Below are 23965 nucleotides of genomic sequence, written 5' to 3'. Positions count from 1 at the left end.
CTCATGAAGTGCACTATTTGTACGTAAGAAACCCTGAACCGTCTGCATCAAATACTAAGGATTAAAACCACGAATCCTACCCACCTGTGATTTGTTGGTGCTGCTGGGTGTGTTGGTGGTTTGGGTGCTCTGCGTTTTCCCAGCTGCCTGTGCTGGCTCCAAAGACACATCTTGTGACCCTACCCGGGTCCCAGTGGATGGACGGCAGAGCAGCTGTTTTGGGGTTTTGCATGGCGTCGCGTCTGAATCCTAACACAAGTCACACAAGTTAGCACGTGACACAGAGCAATCTAGATAACCCTCTGAAAGGGAGACGATTTCAGCTCAGCGCTCCCTGGACTGAATGTGAACACCCAGGCGTCAGAGGAAGCGCCCAAGGCATTTGCAGAGCTCACTGCTTCAACTTTGCTCCCGACATCCGAACGACTTGTTCTATCCTTGCGCTTCCGCTCAGCGCTGCACCCACCATCCACGTGGGACTGGGCCAGCCGGGAGTGCGCCTCGTTTACAGACAGTGAGTCACCATGGAGTGGGTAAAGAGAGGCAGCTCCAGCCACACAAGCGGTTTGAAGGCCTCAGCCTCTCGGAGACCCCTCCAGCCAGACCCACTGTATGGGTCCCAACTTCTCAGAGACCCCAGGCTGAGCCCTCCCTGCCTCTGGGCTGCTGGGGCCACGCTGTCTCTACCTCCTCCCTGGCATTCCACCCGGCGTCTCTGAGTCCCCAGCTCTCCCTCGCGAGGATGCCTCTGCTCCTGTCCCCTGTGTCGGGGACACCTCGCTGTCCTACAGCACTGCTCCAAGATCCTACAAGGCACACGACTCCCTGAGGAAAACGTGGTCACCGCTTAACGCACAAAATGAGGTTCCTCACTCACTTGCGCTGCTTTTTTATGTCGTATGTTTAACAAAAGTCAAACTTCAAACAAGGGGCAAGCCCATCTTAGGTCTTAAATAGACTCAAAATTACCCTGGACAAAGAGAAGTAACTTAAGATGTACTTGTCACTCAAAAGTCAGTCTGCAGAGAGGCAGAAAGCAGGTCAGGGGCGGAGGAGGCAGGGGCTGCAAAGGACCACTGGGAACAACGGGTGAGACACGTTCTGGAATTCGGTAGCAGTGACAGAACCACACTGGGGCTGTACCGAGAGTCACTGAGCTGCACATTTTGAAACTGTGAGCTGGGTTATACAGATTATAACTCAAGTTTTCAAAATTCAACCAGGAGGCTCAAAAACACCATTCTGTGGTGGATGAAGCCTCGCACCAAGGATTACATGTGCCGGGCTTCTGTCCACACGACACCCGGGAACAGCCAGACTCAGCTGTGGCATCTGGAAACTGGCCAGCGGCTCCCTGGGAGGCCGGGATCAGGGCTGGCCAGCAAGAGTTGTGAGGAAGCTCTCGGGGTGACGGAAGCATTCTGGATCTTCTTAGGGCTCTGAGCCACATGTGCGTGCATTGGCCAAGACTTAGTGAGCGTGCAGTTAAGATTTCCTTATACGCCACTTTTGTAGCAGAAGAAAAATACAGTACGTTGAGAGAAGTGTACAGATGTCGCTGTCTCCTTTGAAAGAGATCAACGAATAAAGTGAACGAATGACAGACGGATGTGGTCAGCAAGTAGATGGTGGGTATACAGGTGTTTGCTAACATTCTTACGTATTTGCTGTAGGCCTGAAAATGTTCATTATAAAATGCTGAGAAAAGCACAAGCCTGGAAGTTACTAGAACTTTCTAGGGAGGAAGAGGGAAGGGAAGCGTCCCCCCTCCCCGCACGCATACTTACTACGTCGCTAGAGCTGGACTGCGTGGCGGAGGACGACGACACTGGACCTGATGAAGAGTTTGAAGAGTGTTTACTAAGAGGCTCCGAGGTCTTACTTCTACATTTTCCAAGGGCGTCATTGTCGTCAGACAGATTATTGTTACATTTATCTAACTGCTGAGTATCTACTATCAAGGTAACACCGTTTCCTGAAAGAGTGGCAGAAGATTGGAAAACGTTGCTTCCTATTAAACACACACAACACAGAAAAGCCGCTGAGGCTTGGGCGATCAACGGGGAGAAAACACGCGCACTCACCATTGCACGAGGGCTCGGGCCTGTTCTGCAAGCCCCACTGCTTTGAGATCCAGTCTCTGTACGTGGCGACTTCATCCGTTACTCTAATTATTCTACCTAATATGCTGGAAGAGTTCAAAAAAAGGGAGGGGGAAAGACATTAGTTCACAAACACAAGAAGCCACCACCAATCCCGACGCAAGGGGCTGACCGCAGTAACACACTCACCTCTCCGTCTCGTTGTTGGGATAGTACTTTGCTATTGGCGATACGGCATGACTCAACACGACGTAGGCATAATCGAAGGCCTGCTTCACTTGCATGGCCCCATAGGAACTCCTTCCGACATCGTTCCCTTCAGAAGCAAGGCATACATTACACAGTCAGCTGTCGGTGTGCCAGAGCTGCACCCAGCGGCTGCGTGGCCAGTCCCCCCACCCCGCCCCCTGTCTCCAGCTCCCCAGGCTCCGGGTCTGTGTGCAGGCAGCGTCCAACCTGCCTAAATGCATTCTGGCCCAACAAGGACTACCCTGCTCTACCCACACTCATGCAAACCAAAGGCAAAGGAGCCTCTTCTACAAGTGAAACCAAGCTACAGGTGCAATATCTACCTCCTAGGTTTCTATCAGCTCCACACATTTCCCACATGGAACTGTAAGCTCCTAAAAAGCAAGGGCTGTCTTGCTAAAGAATCTCCATGTCAGTGCCAGCGCTGTGGCGTAGTGGATAAAGCCGCCGCCTGCAGTGCCGGCATCCCATATGGGCACCGGTTCAAACCCCAGCTGCTCCACTTCTGATCAGGCTCCCCACTAATGTTCCTGAAAAGGCAGTAGAAGATGGCCCAAGTCCTTGGGCCCCTGCACCCATGTGGGAGACCTGGAAGAAGCTCCTGGCTCCTGGCTTCAGATCAGCTCAGCTCTGGCTGTTGCGGCCATCTGGGGAATGAACAGGGGATGGAAGACCTCTCTCTCTCTCTCTCTCTCTGCCCCTCTGTAACTCTGCCTTTCACATGAAATAAATAAATCTTTTTAAAAAGTTAAAAAAAGAAAAGAATTAAGTTCTTTAAAAAAAAACAACAATCCTCATGTCCTCTGCACTCCCTATGCGTAGTCTCCCATGAACGGCCCCACAGGACGATGCAGGCTCACGGGGTAGCTCAGTAAGCCAGGAAGAAAGGGCCCAGCCAACGACACGTCTCTTCACACCCTCCCCTCCCTCACTTTCAAAGTTTACACATTTTAAAGCAAACGGCTACAAGCACTTCTGCTGAAGTCCGATAACGCCGAATCAGACTATTTTACAACTGTATCAGGAAAAGATATTGACCCAAAAAACAGGATATAAGCAAGCAAGAATTTACTTTCTGCTCACTTTCAAGCCAACCCAAAGCTGAAGAAAGCACCAGGAGACCATGCAAAATTAACGAGGAAAAGAGCCGTCCAAAATGAGAAGAGAGCTTCTCCGAGGGTGCTTCTGCCGGATTCGCAGGTAGAACAGGCCGCTCTCTGCCTCCAGTGGCTTTAGAGTCCCCGCAGGGTGCCCCGGAGGACACCGGCTGCGACCCTGGGCAGTGAAGACCCATGGCAACAGAGCAAGGCTGACCCAGGAGGTGCCCGGGCCACCCCCGCAGGGCAGACCTAGGCTGCTCCGCTCGGCACCGCCAATGGGCCCCGGCCACAGCCTCGTGGGAGGCCGAGCGCGTTCCCCGGGTGTGCACCCCTGTCCTCTCGGGGACGTTGGCTTACGGAGTATTTTGATGGACAAAGAATGACCACAGTAGGAAGTTAGTTCTTCATTTTTCTCTCGGGGGGAGTTCAAGGTACAAGGTGCCTGACAACGCCCTCTCCTTGGAAACCCGCAAATTTACCTAATGTCAATACCTGGCTGCAAAGGATCCTCGATGTAGAGCATGGACGGCCGGTAGCCATCCAGCATATTTTTCTGTACTTCATCTTTGGCCACGTATGAACCACCATCCTTTATCCGGATGCCAGTCTTTAAATAATTGAAGTGTCGTCCATATAATTCAAAAAATTCTATCAAGAGAACACCATAGTTTGTATTGGGGATGCAGGCATCTTCCCTGGGGTGTAACTGAAAACAGAAAAAAGGACGCGATCACTTGGGAGTTTTCGCCCCCACCTCTGTAAGCAACGCGGTCGTCATTCCGGTCTAGCACAGCGCCAGCGGGCCACACTGCCCTCACACAGAACCTGGGGGGCGGCAGAGTGCGACACTCAGGCCCGTGCCATGTGAACAGCGCCACTAACAGTGCCACGAGTACCAAGCCTCACTCGTCCCACCCAAACAGCAGACCTCCACTCAGATGCTAAGAAGTGGTTCTCATCTTTGGCGTTTTTACTTCCATATACACTTAGGGATGCAGGATCCACCTTTGCACGTCCACATTGCCAGTGCAAAGTCTCGGAAACACTGGCCCATGTGGCTTTTAAACACATGTGTGCTAAGTGCTAGCGGCCTACCCAGTTTGACAGGCAGAGCCCTGAGCACTCAAAGGAAGCACTGGGAGGAGATTTGAGAGCCTCGGCCCTGAGCGGCCCCAGTGGACTCCTGCACAGCTCTCCCATACATGCGCCCCGTGCGCCCAGATGGCTTACCTGAAGGAAACTGACCGCCATTAAAAAGAGACTGTAAGAACCAATTCCACCTGTGAATACTTCATTAAGGTCCCGCTGGAGTAAGAATTGTTTCAATACTAAAACCAAGTAGGGCAATACAGGATATTTCTGAAAAAGAAACAAAATTCTATGTCCAGTGTATTCTCACACCCGGAATAACTCTAAGCGTTAGTAGTAGTACGTTACAAAGCTGAGAAGTAAGAAAGATGACAAGTTTCTGTCTTCAGAGTAAGCAATAAACAAAGGTGCCAGACATCAGAGGTTCTCGCCTCACCTCTGAATTCTAAGCCATGCACAGGTATGGGATGGCCCTGGGCGGCCTCTGGAGGTCCCACACCTGACGGTGCCCACGGGGACCGTGACCAGGGGCCGCTCACTTGTGAACAGACAACAGAGAGTGCGAGGACCCTGTCTCTTGGCATCTCCGCGCACGTCAGGGCTCCGCGGAGCTGCTTCTCCCAGGCGCTGCTCGCGGGAGCCCAGGGTCCCTCACACTGCTCTGCTACAGGGCAGGCCCGTGTGCTGGGCTGAGAGCGGGGCAGGGCTGCACCTGAGCCGGCCGGCGGGACTCGCAGCGGAGGAGTCCACCCTTCGCTCCACACACGCTCGCTTGGTCCTCCCAGCCAGGCCCTAGGGCAGGTGCACTGAGACAGAAACCTCAGCAGCCATTACTGCGGGGTGGCAGCGAGTGCTACTTTCTTCTCCGTTTTCTAGACTTACTACAGCAAACAATACGGCCTCCAAGAGAAAGAAAAACGTCTACATTTGTGCAGATCTATCAAAAGAAAGCAAGCAAGGAAAAGAACAAGACATGAAGAAACAAGCATCTTTAAAAAGCATTACAGAGGCAGCGCTGTGGCGTAGTGGGTAAAGACACCGCCTGTGGCGTCAGCATCCCATATGGACGCGGGTTTGAGTCCCGACTGCTCCACTTCCGATCCAGCTCTCTGCTGTGCCCTGGGAAAGCAGCAGAAGATGGCCCAAGTGCTTGGGCCCCTGCACCCACGTGGGAGACCTGGAGGAAGCTCCTGGCTTCAGAGCAGCCCAGCTCCAGCCATTGTGGCCATTTGAGGAGTGAACCAGCAGACGGAAGCTCTCTCTCTCTGCCTCTACTTCTCTGTGTAACTCTTTCAAATAAATAAAGATTTTTTTTAAAAAATAAAAGGCATTAGGTTGGAGTCGGCGCTGTGGTGCAGCGGGTTAAAGCCCCAGCCTGCGGCACTGGCATCCCACACGGGGGTTGGTTCAAGTGCTGGCTGCTCCACTTCTGATTCAGCTCCCTGCTAATATGCCTAGGAAAGCAGTAGATGGCCCACATGCTTGGGCCCCTGCACCCCCGTGGGAGACCCGGAGGAAGCTCCTGGTTCCTGGCTTCGGACCGGCTCAACTCTGGCCATTATGGCCATTGGGGAGTGAACCAAGAGATGGAAGACCTCTATCTGTCTGTGTTTCTACCTCTCTCTCTGTAACTCTCAAATAAATTAAAAAAAAAAAAAAAAAAAGGGCATTATGGTTGAGGTCAGACTGGATCAAGTCTCTAATGAACGCTCAGGCTAACGGCGACAGAACTGCGCTTGGACTCAGCCTCAGACTCCAGCTGCGAGCGGCCTGCAGGTGCACACGTGGATGCGCGTGTGCAGACGAGAGTACGGCCCCCGCTCCTGCCACAGCCCGAGGAAGCCCCCCCCCCAAGGGCTCACTGTTCCTGCTGATGGGAAAACCTCTACAGCCGCCAAGTGAAGGAAGCCTGAGGCAGTGCAGGCCACATGCCGGCCCTTTGGTTTAACAAGGCCAGGACGAACAAGGGCCGCCAGCAAACCCTGCACCCCTGACCCAGCCACTAGGGCGCGAGGGGCCGCGCTCTGTCCTTCCGCAGCCTGGGATTTGCGACCGTGTGTGTTAGTTTCTACGCAGTTTCTTTTCAAGGACAGAGGCTCACATGCATATCCCCCACCCCAAAGACTGGGAAGCTGACAAACAACTTTCCTTTTCCTGCTTTTCTGTCCTCTGCACAATCCATACAAGAATATAACATGTACAACACGATACAGTAGTCAACACTTTTTCTTAAAAACGAGAATGGGTAGACACTGTAGAGCTGCTGAAGAAAAAACTTGTGAATGGGAGGGAAAAGAGGATCTACGCGAGCCACAGCGGGTCACGTCTAGCTTCCAGGGAAAGGCCGACGGCCACAGCACACGCAATGTTCTCAGGACCAGGCGGGCGCTTCTTCCCTGTTTTGGAAGGAAACGTGGCAAGCAGAGATGGACATCACCTCACGGTCAAGTGTGCAGACCTGCAGGAATCGCCTCCCGGGTTCCCTGGGGATTAAAGGCTGAGCCGCACACCCAGGGAGGCGCCTAGCCTGACCTCCGGGAGATCAAACCAGCAAGAACCAGCGGGGCAGCGCGGCCTCAGCCGCACGGCCCTCGGAGGAAGGACCTAGAGCAGAGAACTTCTTCCAGGGCTTCCTCAGCCCTTACTTCGGACTTGAGGTCACATGTTAAGTTCATTACCGATCATTAAGAGCGGATTCAAGGAAAGCAGAACCATGGCACAGGAAAGAGCACCTGTCAGCAACATGCATATAAAAACAGTGCAGCAGAGTAGACACAACACCACCACAGCAGAATCTCACAACAACAGCGTGCATGCTGGGAATCCTCTGACCTTGGTAAAATCTTTGATGAGGTCGGCTGCTCTCACGCCGTTCTGTACATTAAAGCTGATATCAACTTTCACTTCGGTAAAAGAATCTGTTAATTTAATAATAGGTACCTAGAAAAAGAAAGGTCCAATTAAGATCTTAAACCAAACCAAATGGCAGGCTCAGGAGGAGGCAGGCCACAAGCTCAGGCTGAAGTGACCACTCAGTCCAGAAAATGAACACCCGGAAGATTTTGGAACCATCTAAGGAAAACCGTTATCAACATCACAGACTTTGAAGATCATTTTCCAACTCAGGGTAAGATCAACAACTAGGAGGGGCCAGCGCTGGGGTGCAGCAGGCTAAGCTGCTGCCTGTGACACGTGCGCCAGCCCAACTACCAGCTGCTCGGCTTCCAGCCCAGCTCCCTGCCACTGCACCTGGGGAGGCAGCGGCCCCTGACTCCTTGTGGGAGACCCAGATGGAGCTCCTGGCTCCTTGCTTCGGCCTGGTTTAGCCCTGGCTGTTGAGGCCACTTGGAGAGTAAACTAGCGGATGGATGGAAGATCTCCCCACCCCTCCACCTCTTCTGTTGACTCTGCCTTTCAAGTAAATGAATGAATCGTTACAAAAAATTATGGCTGCCAGACACTGAATGTTTCATATCACCAAATCGTTCCCAATGAGCAAAATCTGTGTGCAAAACTGCATCTCCAAAGTTATTTCACTCCAAGAAGACCTAACATGCTGAAACCCAAGTTTCTGAAACAAATAGTTATTTTCTACAATGAGCCTCCATGAAGCTTCTTTCATGGCCATCCAAGACATGCTGAAATTTTACAAAACCTCAATATTCTATACCATTGTTCAGGGACACAAGACGAAGATGAAGGATGCCAACATCAGTGTAACTATAAACTCTCTGAGATCCCTGTTTTATATCAAATCCCTATTTTATATTTAAAAATTAAGATGCTTTTAAAATTTTTTTTATTTTGAAAATTGAACTTACAAAGAAAGGGAGAAAGAGAGAGAGACAGAGAGAGACAGAGAGAGATATCTTCCATCCATCCACTGATTCACTCCCCAGATGGCTGTAGCAGCCAGGCTGAGGCAGGCCAAAGCCAGGAGCCAGGAGCTTCATCTGGGTCTCCCATGTGGGTGGCAGGGGCAAATACCTGGGCCATCCTCCTGGGCTACTTTTCCAGGCCATCAGCAGCGAGGGAGCTGGAACAGAAGTGGAGTAGCCGGGACATGAACTAGCACCCATATGGGATGCTGGCATCCCAGGGGAGGCTTTGCCCGCTATACCACAATGCCAACCCAAAAAATTTTTTAAAAAAATTTTTAAATCCCTATTTCACATGTAAAAAAATATTTCTTTGGTGAGTACTATGCATGATAAAATTGAGCAGTATTTTTTAAAGAAACGTATAGCCAGAGAAAGTCATTTTACAAACAGAAAACCACTGTTTTAGTATGTGCAGTGTGACATTAACAAAATCATTTGCTCACAGTTCACCTCGGCTCAGCAAAACTAAATTTCACGATTTCTGCATAATAACTGGAGAGGTCAGCCGCAGCGCTGGAGAACTTACAGTTGCTTTGTCTAGAACTTTCACAGAGTCCTCATCTGCAACTTTGTGTTTCCGAAGCGCTTCCTCCAGGGTCCAGAGGGGCAGGTTCTCCCACTTCCCAAACACCACGAGGTCGATGTCGCTGAGCACAAAGCAACACACGCGGGGGTGAGGGCTCTGACACCCACAGACCTCCCATCAGGCCAGGCGCGACCGACTCCCCCCACCCGCTGCAGGCCAGGCACGAGATGCGCCGGGGACAGTGGTCTTATGCACAGGAAGTGCAGGCAGCACCTTCGTCACCCCCTCCCCCCACCAGTCTTTCACAGAACCCAGGCCTCAGGAAACAGCGTGATTCTGAAAGAAGCAAAACCTCAGAACACCACCAGCTACCATCTCCTTTCCACACAGGCTTCTGCTCCTAGACTTAAGGCTTTCCCATCAGGGTAAGGTTGTGACTTAAAAGACCCACTCCCTGGTGTGTGCACGGGCAGGCCGGGAACTACTACCGGTGGGAACTGTGGACAGCGGGGAGGCCCAGGCTTCCTGCTGCCAGTATTTCTGTGGCCTTTCCAATCTGCACTATGTCAAAGGACTACCTATTCATAAAAATCAATCACATCTTTAAGAGAGGTTGATTTTGGGGGGACTGTGCTGCCGTTCAGAACCTAAACAAAGAAAAATGTTAGGGAACTCGGCATTGAGTATGTCATGGCTTCCGCGGGATCCACCCACCTCAACACACTTCAAAGTGAGGCAACGCGGAAGGAGCCGGGCTCCGGTCATAAACCCCTGACCGTGGCTGGCGCCGTGGCTCACTAGGCTAATCCTCGGCCTGCGGCGCCGGCACCTCGGGTTCTAGTCCCGGTCAGGGCGCCGGATTCTGTCCCGGTTGCCCCTCTTCCAGTCCAGCTCTCTGCTATGGCCCAGGAGTGCAGTGGAGGATGGCCCAAGTGCTTGGGCCCTGCACCCACATGGGAGACCAGGAGGAAGCACCTGGCTCCTGGCTTCAGATCGGCGCAGTGTGCTGGCCATAGCGGCCATTTGCGGGGTGAACCAATGGAAGGAAGACCTTTCTCTCTAACTCTGCCTGCCAAAGAAAAAACAAAAAACCCCTGACCGAGTGAGTGATTCCCCCTGGGAAGGCCACACCACTCTAACACTCAGAGATCAGGACTCAGGTCCCCGCTGGCCACAGGACCAGGGGCCCTCGTCTGGGCAGACTGATGGGGAACGATCTAAAGCCCCGCCTCAGGGCGGAGCTGTGTCCTGCGCACAGGGTCAGCACCAGGGCACCAGAGCCGACCCCAGGCTAACACCTGCATGGTGGGCTCTCTGCAGGGCGGGCCATTTCTCACGCTTGGAACTGTTTTGAGTCCACTGCTACAGTGGCCCTGCTACATCTGAAAGGACATTCTGCTTCAGTCATTCAAATAAAACACAGGTAAATACATTTTTGTTTCATAGATCTGTTGGGCTCTAGTCCTACTCTCAACAGCCAAAATTAATACACCCTGGAAAAATGTGCAACCCCTTGAAAGTTTCATAAACGTACTAACCTAGTAGGTAAATACAGGCCGGTTTTAAAACTTCCAAATATCTGGACCTGAAACAGAAAAAGAAGTTAACAGTAAGGTATCAGCTATAACACACCAAATTAGGGGGCAAATGTGGGCTTCTGCTACCCTCTACTGGCCTTTCTCAGTACTGCGAGAACATTTTTCCTTTCACAGTGCAGAATGTAATTAAAAAGTAATCTGGCTCAAACATGAAACACAGACTAAAGTAGAAAACTGTCAAAGGAAAGTTCAGATGACTAATGTTCCCTTATAATTCAGACAGGATCACAGACCCTTAATTTTTGTCTCAAGCAGGATTAAACGAGGGTGACTACATGAACAGCAGGACTGGCCCTGGCCTGGAGGCCAGCTCCTCAGGGTGCGTAAGGCACTGTCACCGCAACCTCGCGCATGCCATGCAACCAGGACCCAAGCCATCTCGATCCACGGAGAACAGCAGTAGCAAGACAGCATCGGTGATGACCAGCGCTCGACCTCACAGGTCAAACAGACCCGGGAACCCATCCACAGCCTTGCGCTCCTCACGTGTATAAAAAGAAAAAGCACACGGACGAAATGCCCCCTCCGAAGGGTGAGGGCCACTGGGGAACTCCCCGCTGTGGGGAGCTGTGCCGCTCACCGCGGCGGCCTTGGCAGCACCCCTGGCCTCGGCACCCCTGGCCAGCAGCGCCCCCAGGAAACGTCCCAGCCTTGCCGGAGGCCGCAGGTAGAGACACAGCAGCTGCCCTGTCAGCCCCTTCCCGCCCCGGCCGCCCTGCTGCCAGCCCCGGACAGTCCACAGAAAACCACAGAATGCACAAAGCCGTAGGACACGCCCTCAAAGAAGCCTAAAAGGTGATGTGCCAGGAACAAGAACCACAAAGCAGCAAAGAACCCTGGGCACTTGCGGTGTTGCTGAGCAGGGCTGCGCCAGGAGACAAAACCAGCTGCTTCAGGAGAGCCGCACCGGGACTCGGGCCAAGAAAATAGACTTCCAGGGCTGGCCATTTCGCTCAGCTATAAAGGACGAAACAGAGGGCCAGCACTGTGGCCCAACAGGTTAATGCTCTGGCCTGAAGTGCCGGCATCCCATATGGGCGCCGGTTCTAGTCCTGGCTGCTCCACTTCCGATCCAGTTCCCTGCTAATGCACCTGGGAAAGCAGCGGAAGATGGCTCAAGTCCTTAGGCCCCTGTACCCACGTGGGAGACCCGGAAGAAGCTCCTGGCTCCTGGCTTCGGATTGGCGCAGCGCCGGCCATTGCGGCCAACTGTGGAGTGAACCTGCAGACAGAAGACCTCTCTCTACCTCTCTGGCTCTCCTCTCTCTGTGTAACTCTTTCAAATAAATAAATTAAAAAAAAAAAAAAAAAAAAAAAAAGGATGGAACAAGCTGGCACAAAAACACCGATGAGGTTTGGCTCCATCACGCCCAGTAGCAGAGCAGCACACTGAGAGCTGATTCATCTTTCTTCCCTTAAACGCCAATCATTCCTGAACAGTCAGCATGGGGAGAAAAAGCTCCAAGTCATTTGATCCAATGAAAATAACTAGGAAGCCCCACACTGGAAAGACTGCACAACCTGTCTGCCTTTAAAACAGGAAGGGGGGGGGATGCGGCATGGGGCTTGGCGGTGAGGACATCCATGCCCCCTGGCACTGCCTGGGTTTGGCGCCTGGTTCCGGCTTCTGGCCAGTGCAGCCCCCGAGAGGCAGCGGTGAGGCTCAAGTGAGGGGGTTCTTGCCATCCACAGGCGAGACCAGGATCGGGTTCTCGGCTTCCGGCTTCAACCCCACAACCAGCCCCAGCACACGGAGATTTCTCGGTGTCTCTGCCTCTCAAATAAATAATCGTGGAAAAAATGTAATTAGAGGGGCTGGTGCTATGGTGCAGTGGGGTAAAGCCCCGGCCAGCAGTGCTGGCACCTGGTATGGGCGCTGGTTCTAGTTCCAGCTGCTCCACTTCTGATCCAGCTCTCTGCTACGGCCTGGGAAAGCAGTAGAAGATGACCCAAGTCCTTGGGCCCCTGCACACACGTGGCAGACCCGGAAGAATCTTCTGGCTCCTGGCTCTGAATCAGCATAGCTCTGGCTCTTATGGCCATTTGGAAAGTGGACCAGCGGATGAAGACCCCTCCCCTTCTCTGGCTCTACCTCTCTCTGTAACTCTGTCTTTCAAATAAATAAAATAAATCTTTTTTAAAAAATGTAACTAGAGGGGCTGGTATTGTGGCATAGTGAGTAAAGCCATTGCCTGCGATACTGGCATCCCATATGGGCACCAGTTCAAGTCCCATCTGCTCCGCTTCTGATCCAACTCTTGGCTAACATGCCTGGGAAGAGCAGCAGACGATGGCCCAAGTGTGTGGCCTCGTGGGAGATGTAGATGAAGCTCCTGGCATGCCCTAACCCAGTGCCAGCCGTTGCAACCATCAGGGAAGTAAATCAGAGGATGGAAGATCTCGTTCTCTCTTTCTCTAACTCTTTCAAATAAACAAATAAATCTTAAAAAAAAAAATGTCATTAGACCATAACCCTACAGAGACAGTCGCACATGCAAATGAGGCCTCTGCACAGGCGCCCAAAGACAAGGCCGTGGCCCGCGGCGCCAGCAGGGGGCAGTACTCACATCAGCGCTGGGCCACAGCTCCTTGATCACGCTCTCGATCCTGTTCACCACCTCCATGCGCATCTTCTCCTCCTCGGGTCTTGGGGACATGTACTCATAAAAATCACTGATTTCTTCATGCAGGCTGAAGACAAGACAAGAAGTTAACATGAGCAGGGCCAATCTCACGAGAAATCACTACCTCAGATAACCTTACGTGATGAAGTCCTAGAGCTAATTCAGCTGATGATCGTACACTCAGAGGCCACACTTCTAATGCTGCAACTCAAGCTAAAATGACAATCTGTGGAATTTAATAATAACAATAATAAACCCAACAAATTAAATGAATCAAGAAGTTCCTTAGCAGAAGCCTTGCTGGGTGCCGGTGATAAATTTTTTTAAGTATAGGCCCTGCCCTCGCCTTCACCCGCAGATCCATGACACAGGACCCAGGGGGCACAGCTGGGCCGTGTGGCGACGGCCCTCCCAGTGAGCCACACTGCCTTCCCCAGCGCCTGCTCAGGGGGCTCAGGGCCACGCCAACAGCAGCACAGTCCTGAAGAAAGGCTGGCGGACAGCGGCACCGTGACGAAGCTGAAGGCTTCCAGGGACCGCCAAGGACGAGGCAGCGAGCCAGGCGCGCAGGGTGCACGGGTGGCGAGGGGGAGAAGCAGCTGGAGAGGAGGCGGGCCCCGCGGGACGCAGGCTTTGAATGATGCGCTCAGAAGTTCGAGCTCTCCCCGTGAGACAGGAAGCTGCTTAAATGCTCCTAGAGGGAGCAGGGAGCAACTGCCTTCGGAAACGCAGTGTTTTAAGCGGATGACACTGGCAACTGCGCACAGGACGTGGCAGCAAAGGGGCAAGACGGGGCGCAGGGAGCACAGGCCCTAAGTCAGAGCTGCAGAAGGATGGACAAAGGCCACACACACATATGATGGCCAGCCCAGGGCCTGACCTCACTGAGGGAGAGGGCAAGACTGCCTTCGCGGGCTGAGGCTGGGGGAAGGCACGAGGCAGGCAGAGTGAGGGCTTTAGGCAGGACTCCTTGCAAGGTGGGTGAGCCCGTGACGAGGGGAGAGTGCTGATGTGAGAGGCCCGCGCCCCATGGAGAGAAGGGAAGCTCAGGGGGTCTCACGGTCGAGCCTAGCGGGACAGACCCGGGAGCCACGGGGAGGGAGGCTGGGTGCTCCCATCAGTGGATGCCCAGCGCCCCGCCACATGTAGCAGTCATGCAGCAGGAGGTCCTGTGCAGCAGCCGTGCGGCCCACGCAGGGTCCAAGGCAGGAAGCTGAAAACATCGGGAGACCAAAAATGATTTTGAGGAAGAAAAAAGTCTGCCTCCCATCCCTACTGGCTGTGGCATTCACTACATGGAATTCTGATGACTTTCAAAACGTGACTGATTAAGCAATCAGCAGTCTCCTGATGTTTTATTTGGGACGGAGGGTCAAAAGGCTTGCGCTGCAGACTCCGGCTGGGCCCGAGGGCAGCTGTGTTTCCTGGGACACGCTCAGGTGCAACACCTGGGCTGGCCAGCAGGAGTCTCTGCAGGCCTCTGCTAAGGAATAACTCATAACTGTCTCGCCTGTAGCCCCGAGGTTTGGCTGAAAACCCAGTGTGAGTAACCATGGGGACCACCATACACCCAGGCCTACGGTTTCTCACACGAAATTACAAAGCAGAACCCCGCAGTGACCTGCACTCTGGCATGAGCCCACGACAGTGCTGTGACCGCGGCACACAGCTCCTCCCATCCTTGGATCTCCAAAGCGAGATCTTTGAGATGGTGACTCGCAGGATGGGGCAGAAGGAGCAAGCCTTGGTTTGAGAGTTGGGACTGCACAGAGGGGAGAGGCACTGAAAGTTACAGCGACCCCTAGTGGCCACTGATGGAATCAGCTGTGTATGTGCTGGCTTCCAGGAGCTATGGGCGGCTTCACAAGGTGGACAACCCATCTGTGGCCAGGAGGCAGGCACCCAGGGACACTTCCAGACCTCACCCTCAGGTGCCCTCAGCTGCCTGTTTATCTGTATCCTTTAAAAACCCCCTTTATGATAAATCAGCAAGCATAACTGCTCCCCTGAGTTCTGCGAGGCTCTCCAGCAAATGAATTAAACCCAATTTAAAGCTGGTGGGTCAGAAGCACGGGACACATGTGGGGCTTGTGAGAGAGTGCCATCAGGAGTGGGAGGTCCTGGGGACCAAGCTCTCCGGCCGCGGGGCGTGCAGCAGCTGCAGGACGCCGGCCGCTGTGGTGCTGAACTGCTGACTCACTCGGTGTGAGGAGGAACTCCTGCACACTGACGCACTCACGGGCATTTTGTCTTGTGAGTGTACAATAGGAGTCTGTTCTTCCTGCACACGCACCTTCTATTAGGATATCAATATTTTGTGCACCGTAACACAGCAGGTTAAGCTGCTGCCTGCAATGCTGACATCCCATTTGGATAGCAATAGTTGCTCCACTTCCAATCCAGCTTGCTGCAAATGCGCCTGGGAAAGCAGTGGAGAATGGCCCAAGTGCTTGTGCACCTGCCATCCACATTGGAGACCTAGAGGGAATTCCAGGCTCCTGGCTTCAGCCTGGCACAGCCCTGGCCATTGTGGCCATTCAGAGAGTGAGCCAGGGAATGAAAGATCTCTCCTCCTTTCTCTACAACTCTCCCTTTCAAATAAATAAACAAATCTTAAAAAAAAGACACAAGTTTCCCATTTATAAAGGAAAAGTAATAATATCAAAGCAGTATGATGAAGTACCAGTGCAGAACTGTAGAGTATGCCAAAAGAGAAACATAATTAATTTGCTGAGACAAAACTTCCATTATTCTAAAAATTATTAACAAAAAGATAAGAAAGACACATGAGAACATTTTTCCACATTAGAAAAAAAGTGCAACTCACAGATAATTTGGGGGCAAAATACAGAGATGAGAAAACATGACTTTTGTTTTTGCAGAAACCCTAGTACAGAGGGGAAGTACTGGGCTATCTCAGGCTTGGCAGCCCAAAGAGTGGAACGGCCCTCAAAGGCAAGAGCCCGCTTTGCACCCCTCTGGCTGGGCTGCCTGGGGGTGGGTATTCGCTGCTCAGGAAGGGTTGCAGCCTCTCTGATGTCCGGGAGGCCAGGGCAGGCAGGTGACTGGCCCCTGGCCTTCTGCAGCACCTCCCAGTATCTACTGAAGGTAGCATAAGATACCTGTCCAGTTGGAACCTGCCCAGTGCGACCCCACAGCTGTTGCTTTCCGACACCCCCCCACCTTTATTATCAATTTTGTATCTGCGTGGAGGTGCTGACAAAATACCATTCAATAACAGCCAATGGGGGGCTGGCACCGTGGCACAGCAGATAAAGCTGCCGCCTGTGACACGGGCATCTCAAATGGGCACCGGTTTGAGACCCGGCTGCTCCACTTCCGACTCAGCTCCCTGCTGATAGCCTGGGAAAGCAGTGGAAGATGGCTCAAGTGCCTGGGCCCCATCTTTAAAAAAAATTCTCCTTCTTTCCATCTTCCACAAATATTTCCATGAAGACAGAGATATCTGACAAATGATGATCACCACAGAATTATCTGAAATACTAAAAAATCGAGAAACCCCATCAGTGGATCCAATTCAGCAAGCAGAGACACACTCAGCGATTTCCTTACAGCCAAGACCTCATTACAGAGAACGTGAAGCTATGTAGGCTGACAGAGAAAGGGGGAAGTTAAGTTTAAAAGAAAAACCATGGCCGGGCGCCGCAGCTCACTAGGCTAATCCTCCACCTTGCAGCGCCGGCACACCGGGTTCTAGTCCCAGTCGGGGCGCCGGATTCTGTCCTGGCTGCTCCACTTCCGATCCAGCTCCTTGCCAATGTGCCTGGGAAAACAGCAGAGTGATGGCCCAAGTACTTGGGCCCCTGCACCCATGTGAGAAACTAGGAAGAAGCTCCTGGCTTTGGATCAGTCCAGCTCCAGCCACTGTGGCCATTTGTGGAGTGAACCAGAAGATGGAAAATTTCTGTCTCTCCCTCTCTTTCTCTCTCTGCAACTCTGCCTTTGAAATCAATAAAAAAAAATTTATTAAATAAATTAAATCTTTAGCAAACAAGTAAAATAATAAATTTTATTAAGATTTTTATGTTATTGACTTGAAAGGGAGAGTTACAGAACCCATTTGAGTTCAGTCTCTAAATGGCTGCAATGGTCAGAGCTGGGCCAGACCAAAGCCAGGAGCCAGGAATTTCTTCCAGGTCTCCCACGCAGGTGTGGAAGCCCACGCATGTGGGCCATTTTCTGCTGCTTTCCCAGGCACATAAACAAGGAGCTGAATTGAAAGTAGAGCAGCCAGGACTTGAACCAGCACCCATATGGGATGCCAGCGTTGCAGATGGTGGCTTTACACATCGGGCCGGCGCTGTAGCGTAGCAGGTAGAGCCACAGCCTACAGTGCTGGTATCCCATATGGGCACCGGTTCAAGTCCTGGCTGCTCCACTTCCAATCCAACTCTTTGCTATGGCCTGGGATAGCAGTGGAAGATGGCCCAAGTGCTTGGGCCCCTGCACCACGTGGGAGACCTGGAAGAAGCTCCTGGCTCCTGGCTTCAGATCGACACAGCTCCGGCCGTTGTAGCCAATTGGGGAGTGAACCATCGGAGAGAAGACCTCTCTCTCTCTATCTTTTCTCTCTGCCTCTCCTCTCTCTGTGTAACTCTGACTTTCAAATAAATAATAAAAATATTTAAAACACACACACACTTAAAGGAGAAAGACTCAAATTACTCGAACAACCTAGCCTCAGAGACCTAAAGGTTACACACCTGACAACTGGGGAGCCTGAGCAATTGTGGCAGGGACTCAGCAGGTGGCCAGTGGGCAGTGCTGGCCCCTGGTGACACAGAGGGGCCCCAGGCTCAGGCAGCGGGACAGCACACACCACGCTGCAGTTTGGGAAGCTGCCGTGTGCCTTCGCGTGTGGAGCGGCGTTTCTGCAGCTCTGTGGCTCATCCTTTCTGGAGGTTCTCACACTTCGCTGTGCACACACACAGGCACTCAGTTGTGGCAGAATATAAGGGTCTGCACCGGATATGGCCTTGGAGCGACAGGGCTTTACAGCCCTTGGTACACTGCACCTTCTCCAAGGCAGGCAGCCGAGGGTGATCGCCACACGACCTGGGCACCACCTTCAGGACTGCAGCGTGCCGTGTTCTACAAAGAAGCTGTCACACACATGCGGCCAGCTACCAGCAGACACCTGTCCGAGATGTCACCCGGACCAAAGCGTCCAAAACACAATTATCTTTCTCCCAGACCTACCCCTGCTGCTCCTCCTTCCCTCCGGGAGTCTCCGCTTCCCGCCACACACTTCAGCACCTGCCCTGGCTCACCCTCTTCCCCACCCTCTGCAGCTACCGCTCTTGGGCCTCCAATCCTCTACCAAAACCCAAACGCCTCCCCATCAGACCTTGTCCCGGCATCTTCCCTGCCACTACTCAGGGTCAGGCCCTTCACTCTGCAGTGGCCACCCAACTGTGTCCCTGTCACTCACCTCTCCCTTTGCTAGGCCCTCTCTGTGTGCCCACCCAGGTCCCCTTCCTCACCGGGGTCACTTCTTAACTCCTTGTCACAGTCGCCTCCGGTCCGACCCCTCTTCTCCCTGCATGGCCTTTTCCGGAACAGGCTCACATGGGCAGGCTCAAGCCGGGGAAGACTCTCTTTTTTTTTTTTTTTTTTTTTTAGGATTTTATTTGAGAAATAGAGTTACAGATGGAGAGAGAGGTATTCCATCCACTGGTTCACTCCTCAGAAGGCCACAATGGCTGGAGCTGGGCCAATCCGAAGCCAGGAGCCAGGAGCTTCTTCCGGGTCTCCCACGTGGGTCAGGGGTCCAAGCACTTGAGCCATCTTCTACTGCTTTCCCAGCCTATAGCAGAGCGCTGGATCAGAAGAGGGGCAGGCGGGACGCGAACCTGTGCCCATATGCGATGCCAGCACTGCAGGCGGCAGCTTAGGCTACTACGCCACAGCGCCAGCCCCCCTCTCTTACTCTTCCTTTCCTGGTGAGAGCCAGGGACACAGTGGCTTCAGAGCCTATGCAGTGCCTCTCAGAGCACCAGGCCCCTGCTCACCGGCAATGACAGGCTTCCCCATCATACTCGGCACCCCCTGCGGCAGCCGTGTGCCCAGGCCCAGAGATGAGCCTCCCAGGGAAGGGACCCTGCCCCCGTTCGCGGGGAACATCTATCCCCACCCACGTCCACATGGCGCCAAGGGAGACGGCGTTCCTTAAAAAGAGCTCCACACCAAGGAGACGGACACGCAGTGGGTGAGAACGCCAGCACCAGAAAGGAGCGCAGCTCCCTCTCAGAGGTAGCCCGGGGAAATCCGTCTCCCCGTGCTCAGAGGCGGGGTCCTAGGAGGCAACCCACAAGCAGCACGTGACGTTTTTACAAGCGAAGGTGTGCAAGTATTTCAAGAATCGAATGCCCTAACTGCTCCGTATGTGAAGGTCTGCACGGCGTGTCTGGTTCTCTCCAGAGCTGGGAAAGATCCCAGTCACTTGCAAGAAGCCACGGCTGGCTAAATGGAAAGATCACCAGCCCGGAGCTTGGAGGAAAACACCCTTCCCCTGTTCTATTTGCGGGCAAGAAGCTTATTCACACCTCCAGATAATTCTCACTATCGCCCAAGATTTTTTTAAAAATGAAAGGGATGATGAGGTAAAATTACTTAAAAAGATCAAGCCCACACATCTCACTTCCAGGAGTGCTGCAGGCACCACAAATGGCTATTCAGTGAAGGACCATCCTGCCCGCGGCGTTAACACCCGCCCCGCCCCCGCTTATTAAGCCGCAGGAGTAGAAGAGCAGAGAAGCTCACTGGTCCCTGTCTCTCAGATTACAGAGTTTTCGTTTCTTTCTTCTTTTCCGAGGTGCTGGGCCTGGCTTTCCTAGAGACGAGAGCATTCCCTTCCAACGCCACTGCCTGTTGCTCTCCATTTCTGTAGGCCGATGTTCCAGAAGATGGCTTCAGCTGGCGTCTCTCTGCACCCCACCCCCCCACCCCCACTTCACGGCCTCGGCCAGAGAGATGGAAACCATCTGTCTTCCTCCCCCCACAGCCCTCTCCCTGCCACCCAGGCCTGCCACTACTTCCAATCAATTATGAGCTAAGTAAAGAGAGAGAAGGAAAAGAAATCCTTAGCCCCGAGTTGCTGTGCCTAATTCTAGTCAATAATTCTTTTCCCCTTTCCAGTAAAAATTCTCAACTTCCCACGGCTGAGTAGCCCAGCCAAATCAGTGTAAAGTTACGAGGCCTCAAGCAGAATAGCTGACGGTATTGCCCTACTAATCTCAAATATCTTGAAATGTCACTTAACACATGTATTCCTCAAACGGGAGGCCCCCAAATATCTGTGGGGCGTGGGGGGAAACCACACGCACAGGAGAGCGAATCCTCTCTTCAGCCACCAGGCCCAAACGCCAGTGAGGACAGCGCATTCTGCAGCAATCCACCACAGCCCGAAACTCAGCAATAAAGCACAGACGTGGCCAGCCCTCGGGCTTCTTTTAATGATTTATCTGAAAGAAGAGTTACAGAGAGAAAGGGAGACACACACATGGAATATCCTGCATCCACTGGTTCATTCCCCGAGTGGCCCAACGTCCAAAACACACAGGAGGTGTTTATTTATTTATTTATTTTTTGACAGGCAGAGTTAGGTAAAGAGAGAGAGAGACAGAGAGAAAGGTCTTCCTTCCGTTGGTTCACCCCCAAAATGGCCGCTACGGCCGGCGCGCTGTGCTGATCCGAAGCCAGGAGCCAGGTGCTTCTCCTGGTCTCCCATGCGGGTGCAGGGCCCAAGGACTTGGGCCATCCTCCACTGCACTCCCTGGCCACAGCAGAGAGCTGGCCTGGAAGAGGGGCAACCGGGACAGAATCCGGCCCAGGACCAGGACTGGAACCCAGGGTGCCAGCACTGCAGGCGGAGGATTAGCCTAGTGAGCCGCAGTGCCGGCCAGTTTATTTAATTTTTTAAAGATTTATTTATTTACTTTGAAAGGTAGAGTTACAGAGAGGCAGGGGCAGAGAGAGAGAGAGAGAGTTGTCTTCCATCCGCTAGTTTACTCCCCAAACGGCCACCATGGCGGGAGCTGAGCCGATTCCAAGCCAGGAGTTTCTTCCGGGTCTCCCATGCAGGTTCAGGGGCCCAAGAACTTGGACCATCCTCTGCTGTTTCCCAGGTACACTAGCAGGGAACTGGATCATAAATGGAGCAGCCGGGACTTGAACCGGAATCCATATGGGATGCTGGCACTGCAGGCCGGCAACTTTATCTGCTACGCCACAGTGCCAGCACCCCCTGCCCTAGTATTTTTTAAAAAATGATAAACTCTTGGGGCAGGCACTGTGGCATAGCTGCAGCACCAGCATCCCACATAGCGGGGTGCAAGTTCAAGTCCCGGCTGCTCCACTTGGGATCCACCTCCCTGCTCATGTGTCTGGGAAAGCAGCAGCAGATGACCGGAGAACTTGGGTCCCTGCACCCACATGGAGACCCAGAGAAAGCTTCTGACTTCGGATTGGCCTCGCTCTGACCATTGCATTTGGGGAATGAATAAGCAGATGGAAGATCTCTCTATCTCCCTACCTCCAACCCTATAACTCTTTCAAATAAAGAAATATTTTTATTTTAATGATAAACTCTTAAAAGTAGTATGTAAATTTACAGTTGTTTGGAAAACACAAAAAATCACTTATATGCCTATCCCCTAAACAGCAGCAAAAACAGCCATGGGTGACTCTAGGCCAAAAACCTGATGAAACTGCTTTATGTCATGTGAGAGTCAGCAGAAAGCACAGTGGCCCTATCACGGTCACCAGGCATGTCACCTGATATGATAAAAACGACTTCAGCACTGTGTATCATTCTAGCATAGGAACACGCGCCATTTGCTACAGGCCCTTACTGTGGAGCATTTAGGTCACTTCCAGTTCTTCACTCTGAATATAATTAACATTGCAATGCTTGTATCTGCACACAGATCTGTAATCAACTCTAATTTTTCTCTGAGAATCAATTCTTAGAAGTGGAATCCCTGGGAGAAGGGTGTGAACAATTAATACTTTTTGAAAATACTCCCAAAATGTCCTCCGCCAGAAAGGATGCTGATACAAACCCCAAGGAAATGCAAAAGGATCCTTCCCTAACCTCATACCAATGTTTTTATTCGTTGACTCTTAATTAAGGTGGGAATTTTCTCCAGCTTACTGGACAGCTGTATTCTCTCACCTTCAATTCATTTCAATAAACTTTGCTGGGAACTGACGCAATAGTCTAAGGAGCAAGAGCTGGAATCAGACCTCAGCATCACCACTTACTGCACAGCGAGTGTTCTAGCTCTCAACCCTGTTTCCCACCCGTACAACGACAATAGTGATACTTGTCTTGGGGCCAGCACTGTGGCACAGAGGGTTAAGCCAGCATCTGCAGCACTGGCACCCATATGAATGCTTGTTCGAGTCCAGGCTGTTCCACTTCCAAACCAGTTCCCTACTAATGCGCCTGGGAAAGCAGCAAAGGATGGCCCAGGTGCTTGGGCCCCCAGACACGGATGAAGCTCCTGGCTCCTGGCTTTGCCTGACGCATCCCAGGCCATTGCAGTCATTCGGGGAATGAACCAACAGATACAATCTCTAACACTCTCTTTCTCTCTTTGTAACTCTGCCTTTCAAATAAATAAATCTAAATAAATAAATAAATAATAGCAATACTCGTGTTAGAGGGTTTCTGTAGGAATTAGACAAGAGTATGAAGGGCTTAGCACAGGGTTTACCATTTACCTAGCACAAAGGTGAGCCCTCAATAAATATCACTTATCGCTAATTAATAACAAATATTTAATTCCAAATATAAATTTAAAACAAAACAGTATAGACAAAACATAACACGTGTGCGGGTCTGAGTGAGACCCCGGGCCATAAATCTGAAAACTTGGCTTTTAAGTGTCTCTTTCCTATATATTTCCAAGGGCTTTTTTACCTTGACAGAAAAATATCTTTCAAGCCACGGGCTGGGAGAAAATATTTCAAGGAGCACTTACTCTATTTGCTGCCAAATTCTAGAGTTGAAAATAAAGGCAATTAAGATCTTTAAAAAAGATAAAAAAGAAAATATTTGCAGAATATTAGTATCCAAAATATACAAAACTCAACAATAAGAAAAATGAACAACTCATTTTAAAGACTGAGCAGGGACAGGATGTGCACCTGACACAGTGGTTAAATCACTGCTTGGAACACGTACCAGAGGGTCTGGGTCACACTATCAGCTCCACTCCAGTTCCAGCTTCCTGGGAGGGAGCAGGCGATAGCCAAGTGGTTGGGTCCCTGCCTACTCAAGTGGGAGATCAGACCGAGTTCAGGCTCTCCTGTCTTTCTCCCTCCCTCTGCTGCTCTATCTTCCAAATAAATAAATACAGTTTAAAAATGGGCAAAACACCTAAACAGACACCTCACCAAAGACAATATTCAGCTGGCAAGTAAGCACTTTAAAAAGACGCCCAGGAGCAGCACTGTGGCGTTGTAGGCTGAGCCTCCTACTTGCACCGGCATCCCATAGAAGCGCTGGTTCCAGCTCCCTGCTTTGGTCTGGGAAAGCAGCAGATGGCCCACGTGCTTGGGCCCCTGCATCCACGTGAGAGAACCAGGCTTTAGATCGGCGCAGCCCTGGCCACTGCAGCCATCTGGGGAGTGAACAGCAGATGGACGACCTTTCCCTCAGTCTCTCCCTGTCTATAACTCTCTCTCTCAAAGAAATATATTTTTTAAAAAGGTGCTGGGGAATTGCAGATTAAAACAGTGAGATTCTACTACGCACCTATCAGCATGGC

General features: G+C 52.0%; 1 protein-coding gene across 2 annotated transcripts in view; it reads right to left on the bottom strand.

The window, feature by feature from the left end:
• TENT4B (terminal nucleotidyltransferase 4B) overlaps nt 1-23965 on the bottom strand; it is a 77052-nt gene that overhangs the window by 3617 nt on the left and 49470 nt on the right. Inside the window, exons 2-11 of one of the 2 annotated variants that reach the window (XM_062176737.1) lie at nt 13113-13236; nt 10486-10532; nt 8948-9068; nt 7373-7480; nt 4682-4810; nt 3944-4157; nt 2292-2418; nt 2085-2188; nt 1788-1975; nt 85-249 (exon numbers count right to left, since the gene is read on the bottom strand). In XM_062176737.1, the coding sequence (XP_062032721.1) occupies nt 85-249; nt 1788-1975; nt 2085-2188; nt 2292-2418; nt 3944-4157; nt 4682-4810; nt 7373-7480; nt 8948-9068; nt 10486-10532; nt 13113-13236 (1327 nt within the window). The remainder of the gene's footprint in view (nt 1-84; nt 250-1787; nt 1976-2084; nt 2189-2291; nt 2419-3943; nt 4158-4681; nt 4811-7372; nt 7481-8947; nt 9069-10485; nt 10533-13112; nt 13237-23965) is intronic. The other variant, XM_062176738.1, reaches the window with a different exon arrangement.

The sequence above is a fragment of the Lepus europaeus genome, chromosome 19, assembly GCF_033115175.1.
Source record: "Lepus europaeus isolate LE1 chromosome 19, mLepTim1.pri, whole genome shotgun sequence".
Classification (NCBI taxonomy): Eukaryota; Metazoa; Chordata; class Mammalia; order Lagomorpha; family Leporidae; genus Lepus; species Lepus europaeus.
Note: the sequence above shows the minus strand (reverse complement) of the source record. Positions and strands in the feature narration are given on the sequence as shown.